The 11,366-nt window shown below is 34.3% G+C and overlaps 1 protein-coding gene across 1 annotated transcript in view; it reads left to right on the forward strand.

Moving 5' to 3' along the window:
• Positions 1–10,978: 10,978 nt before the first annotated feature.
• The window catches only part of LOC143060109 (uncharacterized), a 483-nt gene continuing 95 nt past the window's right edge, over positions 10,979–11,366 (forward strand). The window contains exon 1 of the mRNA XM_076233538.1: positions 10,979–11,118. Coding sequence (XP_076089653.1) covers positions 10,979–11,118 — 140 coding nt within the window. The remainder of the gene's footprint in view (positions 11,119–11,366) is intronic.

Below are 11,366 nucleotides of genomic sequence, written 5' to 3' on the forward strand. Positions count from 1 at the left end.
CTGGGTGGACCCAACTAGACGATCTAAAATTAATATGTATATGAAATACTAGTATGAAATATAAACTATTGTATTCTTTTAGATATCTCTTAGATGTTTAAGTCCAGTATTATGTACCCCAATGCAAACGTTTTCGGCAAAAAAAAATTTGGAATATGTTGAGAAATTTTTTTTTAAATATAGTTTATCTATTTTTATAGAAATACAGTTACCTCTAATTTTAAAATATGCCATATTTCTTGATTTCCTAATAACTTTACCATTTTACAGTTCCAGTTGATGCACTAGGGCTCAAAATGTTGCAAATAGACTAGTCAACTAGGAAAACAAAAGACCAAATGTTCATCTGACACAGTTTATGCAAGATTTTGCTGTAAACAGAGTAACCATTTACCGCTGCAACAGAAAAATATCCAAAATAAAACTAAAACATAAGGAAAAGTTTATCACACTCCAATTTTTTTTTGACAAAGGTTATATACTGCTGGTGATTGTTCCTTAGTAAAAGTGCATTGTAGCAACCCAGAACAGTTTTTGGATTGCGATTAAATCACCGATTAGTGTTAAGGTGGCTATTTTTGTGAGGTTCCCCCCTCCTATTTTTTTCCACTTTTTCTTAACTAAAAAATGAGTCAAAATCAATCAAGTGATTGAGTTGATCGATTACATTTTGAAAGCCATTGTTCCACTTTCTGTTAGCTTTTGATGGATTCCTGTGGAAGATAATTCAAATAGCTTCAATTTGGTTGTCATACCATGAAAGTGCATCAAATATTATTTGAAAAACTATTAAACCACAAACAGGTCCAGAGATTGATTTTTTGGAGTCAAAGCGGTAATTGGTAACCTTCATATGAATGATTAACTTCATCTATTTTACGCCGGAAATAGCACTTTTGTTGGTTTTTTCTGTTGAATTTATGTCAGAATTGGTAAATTTAGTTACCAAATACCGCAATTTAGTTACCAAATACCGCAAAGGAGTTACCAATTACCGCAACGAAGTTACCAATTACCGCAACAAAGTTACCAATTACCGCAACTAAGTTACCAATTACCGCGATGTTATGCGGTGTTTGGTTACACAGTTATCAAACACCAATAAGAAATGTAAAATTACAAATTTTAAAAAAAATTGGAACACACAGTCTGAGATGCCTAATTTCTTTTTTTATTAGTTAGTTGCTGTAGACCAGCTGTTAGTTACTGCAAGTACTCTCATATCTGTATTTAATGTACCTTTTTTGTTGGGATGTACAAGTACTCTGCCACGACCACTTATGATTGTGGGGAGTTGTCATATTAGTTTTTGGTGGGGTTCGTGTTGTTTATTCTTTAGTGTTCTATGTTGTGTCATGTGTACTATTGTTTTTTCTGTTTGTCTTTTTCATTTTTAGCCATGGTGTTGTCAGTTTGTTTTAGACTTATGAGTTTGACTGTCCCTTTGGTATCTTTCGTCCCTCTTTTAGCAAACATTACGAATTTTAAAAAGAAAGTTGGAAGACACAGTCTGAGATGCATAATGTATTTTCTTAGTAGTTCGTTGCTTTAGACCAGCTGTTAGTTTCTGCAAGTACTCTCATATCTGTATTTAGTGTACTTTTTTTGTTGGAATGTATAAGTACTCTGCCACGACTACTAATGATTGTAGAGAGTTGTCTTATTAGCAAGCATACCATATCTTCTTTTTTTTTTAAATTTAGGTGATTTATTTCTTACTTCTATTGATATTTAACCATTATAATACATATCAGAAGTGATTATCATGCAAAAAGTATGTTACTTCTTTTCATGTTATAGAGTACCTTAGGAGCTGCATTGCCTAATTTGGTCATTCTTCAGGCAGCAGTTGAAGTGAACACATCTAAAAGGTAAGTCGTTATTTTTTTTGCTAACTTTTTAATCTCTTGATCAAAGTTAATGAAATAAATTGGAGAAATTCGGGAAAGGGTTTTTCCTTTTTTTCAATATTTGACATTTACCGAAAAAAAATATGCCAGACGAGGAAAATTAAATAAAGTAATTGATACTAAGTTAATTAGTATGCATAATATGTGAAATGACGTATTGATATGCCATACAATTAATCTATGGAAAGCCGTTTTTGATTGGCTAATATACTGATGAATAAATTTTTGGTCGAGGTAGTTTTTGACCCTATGGTATAATCTTTCTAATTTTTAAAAACTGTTATATTTTTTTCAGAATAAAAAGGAATTAAAGACATTCAGAATCACCCCACCATTTTTTTGTTTGTTAATTATCTATTTTTTTGTGTCATGAATTCTTTTCCTTTGGTTATTTTTAGTTTTGCAAATTCTGTAGATTACTTTTCGGCCTTCGATTTTTGTAACCTAAAAAATTTTAAATTAAGTTCTGTTTCTGGTAAAAATAATTTGCTTCTTTATTCAGTTGAATCCTATTATTCTTTGAAAAATTTCCTACAAGAAAAGAATATCCATTTTACTTTTAACTTTTTGAATAACTACCTCAACCAGTCACTGGTGGGGTGGTAATGCTTTTTTGACAAACTGGACAAGTGAGTATAAGTCTAGAAATTTTAAGAGGGGTTGAGTAAATGTAAAAGTTAAAGTCCAATCCACTTGAAACTTAGAACACATGTTCCCTATGGTATAATCTATCTAATCTTTAATAACTTTTATATTTTTTTTCAGAATAAAAAAGATCTTCAGTGGATGTCATTTCCTCACTTTTTTCTTTTTTTAATAAATTGATATTTTTATTTTCTAAATTATGCCTACGTTTGAATCTCCTTATGGTTTTGTCTGTTTTTTATCAAATTTTGAATTCACAGATGCTTTATTATTTTGTCAAAACAGTAATTTCGATGTTTCCGAATTTTCTTTTCATGGTTTAAACTACATTGCTGTTTATTCAGTTCATGATTTTTGGCATTTAGTTGAATGGTGTGAAGATGAAGCTTTAAATTTTCAAAAATATATTTCTTTATAAGTGTTTATTTTGTCGTTTAGTTTATTATTTTTCTTTTTTTATTTTATTACTTTAAGACATGAGAAGAAAGATGAGAAGAAAGAAAGATAAGAAACCAGAGAAGATGATGGTAAGTACTACTGTATTTTATTGTTATATTAGTAAATTTATTCATCAGTCACACAGATAATAAATAAATTAGAACTGCTGTTTACTAAACACTGTAATTAAGATACAAATTACAACAATTTAGTTACCAATTACCGCAAATAAGTTACCAATTACCGCAATAAAGTTACCAATTACCGCAATAAAGTTACCAATTACCGCAATAAAGTTACCAATTACCGCAATAAAGTTACCAATTACCGCAACAAAATTAGCCTTAACGTTAAAGTATTTGCGGTGATTGGTTACAAGTTACCAATTACCGTAAAGAAAGTTACCAATTACCGCAACAAAATTAGCCTTAACGTTAAAGTATTTGCGGTGATTGGTTACAAGTTACCAATTACCGTAAAGAAAGTTACCAAATACCGCAATTACGTTACCGAATACCGCAATTACCTTGCCGAATACCGGAATTACGTTGCCGAATACCGGAATTACGTATCCAAATACCGCAAATAAGTTACCAAATACCGCAATTTAGTTACCAAATACCGCAATTTAGTTACCAAATACCGCAATTTAGTTACCAAATACCGTTAAAGTATTTGCGGTGATTGGTTACAGGTTACCAATTACCGTAAAGAAAGTTACCAAATACCGCAATTTAGTTACCAAATACCGTTAAAGTATTTGCGGTGATTGGTTACAGGTTACCAATTACCGTAAAGAAAGTTACCAAATACCGCAATTACGTTACCAAATACCGCAAACAAAGTTACCCTCTACCGCTAAAAAGATAACAAAAACTTTTACAATTGGGCTTAATTTAGTATCTGGTGTCCAATTTTATGTATTAACACCATATTTGATAATCGCAAGTTAAAATTAAAGTAACATGTTTGCAATTGCAGGAAAGTGATTCCTCATCGGGCTGCATCTCAGAAAGTACAGACAGTGATGTCCCTGGTCCATCAAAGCGCCCCAAGCATAAACTAAATATTCCTATTACACTTTCCAAGAGGAAGAAGGTAAAACCAGTACGTGATTCCTCGTTAGATCTGGAAACAAGTGCGCCAACAAGATCGACAAGGTCCAATCCAGCACCCAAACTCAGTGTGTCTTTTCCTTTTTGCGAGAGGAAGAAGACCAAGACCAGAACATCACTAACAAAAAGGGATTCCTCACCGGGCTGCATCTCAGAAAGTACAGACAGTGATGTCCCTGGTCCATCAAAGCGCCCCAAGCATAAACTAAATATTCCTATTACACTTTCCAAGAGAAAGAAGGTAAAACCAGTACGTGATTCCTCGTTAGATCTGGAAACAAGTGCGCCAACAAGATCGACAAGGTCCAATCCAGCACCCAAACTCAGTGTGTCCTTTCCTTTTTGCAAGAGGAAGAAGACAAAGACCAAGACCAGAACATCACTCACAAAAACTTCGTTGAAATATAAAATTCAGAAACGAGTGCGGGAACCACAGTGTTGTGAGATATGTAAAAAAGCCGTGATTAACATATGGCGACACATGAAAGTTGTACATAAAGTTGTACATAAAGCCAATATACATAGTAGAGATGACGTGATAAGAAGCAAGAAAGGCTATATAATAAAAAGGTGCCCATATAAAGGCTGCTTTACAGTGGTGGATAGGCTATTAGACCACCTTGTCAGAAAACACAAACTTGTAAGAAAATCGGTTCAAATTAAAAGACTGCTGATGAGGGCAGAGAGTGTACCCTTAACGTGTGACGTACCTAGAAAAAGGCAAAACATTAAGAAAGCCATAAAACAAGAAGATAAAATAGAACACATACCAATTAGCTCGGAGGACGAGACCGTCAAGGTAAAGAAAGAAAAGACGAGCATACTGAGCATTAAAATTGAGAAGGAGGAAATAATCGAAATTAGCTCAGAGGAGGAAAACAGTTATGAAGAAATGTCAGATAAGAACAGTTGTGAACAGAGTTATAAGGAGAAGAGTCATGAAGAGGAGGAAAACAGTTATGAAGAAATGTCAGATAAGAACAGTTGTGAACAGAGTTATAAGGAGAAGAGTCATGAAGAGGAGGAAAACAGTTATGAAGAAATGTCAGATAAGAACAGTTGTGAACAGAGTTATAAGGAGAAGAGTCATGAAGAAAGTTCTGAGGAGAGTAGTTCCGAGGAGAGTAGTTCGGGGGACGATAGTTCGGGAGAGGGAAGTTCGATGATTATCACGGAAGACAGTGATGAAGATTACGAAGAACCGGAGTATTATTTTCAACATACAGATATACAACAATTTATCAAGTATCTTCAAAGACCACCATACATGAAGGCGCGCAAGGACGCGCTTCAACATGGCTGCCAGGTGTACCAGTTATGGGGTCAAATCTCCAAGAAAAGAATTATGAAAGAACTCTTTAATCTGGATAAAGTCAATGACTGGTTACAGGCATTCTTGAATGATCACGCTCCTGGGACAGCCCGTTCCTATTTAAGTTCTCTAGCAATGTTTGTTGGCCATCTTGTAAGACAGGGTTTTTTACGTAAGGGAGTAGGCAAGGCGCTCAGGTTTAAGGAAGATCTAAAGCTTTTGAGCAAGCAAATAAGAAAGAAAGTCCAAACAAGAAGGACCCAGATTGATGTGGAAGAGATAGGTAAGTTTAATGTTATGTCCACACAAAACTACCTACAGCATTCAAAACGATGTATCGACTTAATACACAGAATTCACAAACACACATACATACACGCACATTTTCTCTTTCTGACATACTCATAATCACACATACTCACAAATACACAAATACACACACATGCATGCACATACTTGTACAACAATGTATGTGTGCGTATGTGTGTTTGTATATGTGTAGTGTTGTGTGTTAAGTGTGTGTTTGTGTGTGAATGTGCATGTGTGTGTGTGTGTGTATGTGGGTAAATGTGTATGTATATATGTGTGAATGTGTATGTGTGTATTTGTGTGTTAAGTGTGTATATGTGTGTGAATGAGTCTATTTGTATTAGCGTGTGTATGTGGGTGAATGTGTATGTATATATGGGTGAATGTGTATGTGTGTAGTTGTGTGTTAAGTGTGTGTATGTGTGTGAATATGTATATGTGTATTATTGTGTGTATGTGGGTGAATGTGTATGTATATATTTGTTTGAATGTGTATGTGTGTATTTGTGTGTTAAGTGTGTGTATGTGTGTGAATGAGTATATGTGTATTAGTGTGTGTATGTGAGTGAATGTGTATGTATATATGTGTGAATGTGTATGTTTGTATATGCGTGTGTGTATGCACATACGTGTTTAATAGTGTTAATATTGAATAACACAAATAAACAGAACAATGATGAGCGCTTTGTTTTGCAGAGACCATGATCACTCCAGAGGATTTTAAAGAATTTTGGGAAAGTAGTGTGGCCACCGAGGCCGAAGAGAAGTTAAAAGGGGAGGTTCCACAGACAGTTCAGCCTACCGACTTTTTACATATCAGGAATTATCTCCTGCTTAGGATCCTCCAGACAAACGCACAAAGGCCTGGTGCCATACGAAATATCACACAGCAATCCATTGAAAGGGCCCATACTGACAACGATGGAGCAGTTGTGATGGTAAGTAAAAGTATGACTACTGCTATTATCAGTTTGAAAAACAAATGTGTAAGTAAAAATTAAAAGCAACGCAACATCGATTGTTAAAAGGACTGCAGCTACAGATTGCAATGAATCTTTAGAGACAGTTAAAATAGCAAAAAAGAGAAGCAGCAGTATGACTATAATATAAGTTTGATGAACAGTAATGGGAGTAAAAAAAGATCAACATAAAACTTGTCGTGTTTTATACACAGTAGTATGATACAAAGTTAACAGATACTGCAACTAATTATTTTTTATGTTCAATTTATAATGCAAAATAAATTATCATTTTAATTCCAAAAAGCTACCATTTTACCGTAAATAACTTTACGGTATCTTAAAAAAAAAAGCGATAGTTGAATACATAGTTACCATCTACCGCAAATAAGTTAACAATTACCGGAAAACGTTACCATTTCACCGCAAATGAGGAAACGGTATTTTGCAACTTTAATGCGGTTATTGGATACAAAGTAACCAATTAGCGGAAAAAAGTAAACGTTTACCGCAAAATAGTCACCAACTACCGTTTATAAGTTACCTTGTACCGCAAAAGGGTTACCAAGTACCGTTTATTGGTCACTTTTCCCCAAAGAAGGGTCATAAAATACCGTCAGTATTTGCAGTATATAGTAACTCTTTTGCGGTAACTGGGAACTAAAATGCGGTAGTTGGAAACATAGTCACCACCTACCGCAAATAAGTTAAGAATTACCGCAAAACGTTACCATTTCACCGCAAAACGTTACGATTTCACCGCAAATGAGGAAACGGTATTTTGCAACTTTAATGCGGTTATTGGATACAAAGTAACCAATTAGCGGAAAAAAGTAAACTTTTACCGCAAAATAGTCACCAACTACCGTTTATGAGTTACCTTGTACCGCAAAAGGGTCATTAAATACCGTTTATAGGTTACTGGTCACCGCAAAAGGGTCATTAAATACCGTCAGTATATGCGGTATATAGTAACTCTTTTGCGGTATTTGGTACCCAATAAACGGTCTTTGGCAACCTTTTGCGGTATCTGGTAACCAATAAAGGGTATTTGGCAATTATTTTGCAAATTATGCTTTCTAGTTATAAAACTAAACATATAAATATTTACAAATATGTCTTTTTCAGATTGCAGAACACAAAACAAGTGCACAGGGGCCCGTTAACCTGGGCATGACAAACGACGTCTTAAACATGGTGCGTACCTATATTCAGTGGACAACTAAAATTACAGGATTTCAAATAGATCCAAAGCATCCAATATTTATTACGGTCCCAATTGACCACCAATTTTCGGGAATGACTTCAAACCTTATCAACAAGGCAATCCAGAACATCTGGAAGAAGGGACCGGTAAGCAACAAATCCATCACAGCCACCAGAATAAGAAAAAGTACGGCCACACATGTACGAATGGCGGAACCTACGAGCAGGGAGTCCTTAGCCGCACACATGACGCACAGTGCTACAACGGCCGATCGCCACTATAATATAATAAACCAGCGAAATAACGCCATGACGGTCACCAATCTGATAGCAAAGGTTATGGTGCCAATGAAACTTGCAAACATTGTGGAACTTCAGGACGACACTGACACTAATTCTGAATCTGAAATAGCTCGTACAGCTCCAATGAAACTTGCAAACATTGTGGAACTTCAGGACGACACTAATTGTGAATCGGAAATAGCTCGTACAGCTCCAATGAAACTTGCAAACATTGTGGAACTTTCTGACGATACTGCCACTAATAGTAATGGTGAAACTGAAATAGCTCTTATAGCTCCTACCAAAGACATGAGTACAAGCATCCATTGGCCCGTGGTCACAGAGATGAAAAAGAAAGATAAGATGAATAAGGAAGACTTTGGCAGAGAGGAAACGTTTAGTGAGAAAGAAGATTCGCAGAAAGATGAGGATTACAGAGAGGTGGACAATGACATTGTACATTCAGAAAACGATGAGGAGGTTAACGATTCACAAAAAGGAAACCACAGGAGAAGGAGTTTTGACCCCGAGGAGGCGAAAACACTACTGGACATTTGTAGAGACAATATAAAAAAGGGGGCCGTCAATTTGGCAAGTATTCTCAGATCATTAGAAGAGGACGAAAGAGGAATTCAAATGTTGGATCAGCTGAAAAAGAAATTTGGGAAAGCGTACCTAAAGAAGATTGTGGATCGAGTACGGTGTGAGATGAGAAGACAGCAGAAAGAACAGAAATAAGTGACTTACACATAGCCTAGCACTTATATGTCATATTCATGTTTTTTATTTGAGCCGATGATTCGAAATAAGTGACTTACAGATTGCCTAGCACTTATATGTCATATTCATGTTTTTTATTTGAGCCGATGATTCGAAATAAGTGACTTACAGATAGCCTAGCACTAATATGTCCTCATCATGTTTTTTATTTTATTTAGCTGATGATTTACAACCGTGTGTGTGTGTGTGTGTGTATGTGTGTGTGTGTGTGTATGTGTGTGTGTTAGTATGTATGTGTGTTAGTATGTTTGTGTGTGTGCATGTGCATATTTTGTGTGCATATACATGTATGTATATGTGTATGTGTAAGTGTGTGTGTGTGTGTGTGTATGCAAGTGTTAGTTTGTTTGTAGATGCATGTATGTATATACATGAGAATTAAATGTGTACATTAAATATATATTTTATATGTCTATTTGCATTTGTTAATCCACATATGTATGTGTATATGTCAATAAACACATACATGTGTTGATGTGGATATGTGTATATATGTATATGTGGGGTTATGTGTCTATGTGTCTATGTGTATATGTGTATGTATATATATATTTATATGTATATTTATATATATATATATATATATGTGTGTGTGTGTGTGTGTGTGTGTGTGTGTGTTTGTAAATGTGTTGGTTTGTTTGTTATAATGTGTTTGTATGTGTTAATGTGTTTGTGTGTGTTAATGTGTTTGTGTGTGTTAATGTGTTTGTGTGTGTAAATGTGTTTGTGTGTTAATGTGTTTGTGTGTGTTAATGTGTTTGTGTGTGTTAATGTGTTTTTGTGTTAATGTGTTTGTGTGTGTGTTAATGTGTTTGTGTGTTAATGTATTAATGTGTTTGTGTGTTAATGTGTTTGTGTGTGTCAATGTGTTTGTGTGTGTTAATGTGTTTGTGTGTGTTAATGTGTTTGTGTATATCAATTCACATGTCTTTGTGTGTTAATGTGTTTGTGTGTTAATGTGTTTGTGTGTTTCGGTTTTTTTTAAACTGGTGAGTTTATATTACTCTGTGCATTTATGTACATTGATGGGTGTAGTTTTGTGAGTGAAAGTGAACGGTTTTTCTGTGATTATTATTATTTTCATATATGCAAAAAGAGAATTGATATTTGTATATTTTTATTTTACGATTTTCTGGAATAAGCAGAAAGAGAATAAAGTTTGAGACAATTTGAATTGTTTATTCATTTTCAAGCCATACAAAACAAAGTAAATAATACCCATTTGAAATGAGGTTATTAGTACATTTTTGCATGATGTAATCAGACATGCTACAGCTTCGAAATTTAGGATCTATTAGAACAAGCTACTGATCTTCAGATACACAAGGACTTATTCGTGTACAATGGATATCGTGGATAGAGAACTAAAATGAGTTTCATGGAAAAATGAGCCATACTTTTTTCAACTTTTAAACTGGTCGGAATTTTTACAAAAAAACTGCACAATTTTTTGTATATGACACTAGAAGTCTATCTACCAAGTTTCAATGGATTATCGTTAGAAGTTTCGTTGTACTGAAAAACATGTTTAAAAATTCAATTGCAAGTGTTTACCTTATTGTGAAAGTTAAACACAATACATTAGCATCAAGGTGTTTGTTTGAAAGAGTCATTTACAGGGTAAACCTTATTTGTTATACAATCAAAGTTCAAAGTTGCTAGATAAGGTAACGTGTGAAGTTATTAGCGGTAAAAGGCTACTCTTAAAAAGGGCAATTTATGGAAAGAAGAAACATATATACGTATACACATACACATACCGATATATATATACACATAAACACTAATTATCATCTACACATACTCATATACCCACATAATCATATACACATATGCACTCATATACATAAACACATAAACACACATATGTATATACACACGTATTCATATACGCATATTCACACATATACATATGCACACACGTATACACATACACACAAATATACACACAAACGTATACATACACACATATATACACACGTGTACATACACACATATACACGCACATATACACATACAAACATGTATACATACACACATACACACACGTCTACATACACACATATACACACGTCTACATACACACATATACACACGTATACATACACACATATACACACGTATATGTACACACATATACATACATATAAATATACACACACGTGTACATACACACATATACACACGTATACATACACACATATACACACATATACATACATATAAATATACACACACGTATACATACACACATATACACACGTATACATATACACACACGTGTACATACACACATATACACGCACATATACACACACGTATACATACACACACATACACACATATACAACATATACACACGTATATATACACATATTTATACACACGTATACAGACATATATACATATG

This window comes from Mytilus galloprovincialis, unplaced genomic scaffold, assembly GCF_965363235.1.
Source record: "Mytilus galloprovincialis unplaced genomic scaffold, xbMytGall1.hap1.1 HAP1_SCAFFOLD_70, whole genome shotgun sequence".
Taxonomy (NCBI): domain Eukaryota; kingdom Metazoa; phylum Mollusca; class Bivalvia; order Mytilida; family Mytilidae; genus Mytilus; species Mytilus galloprovincialis.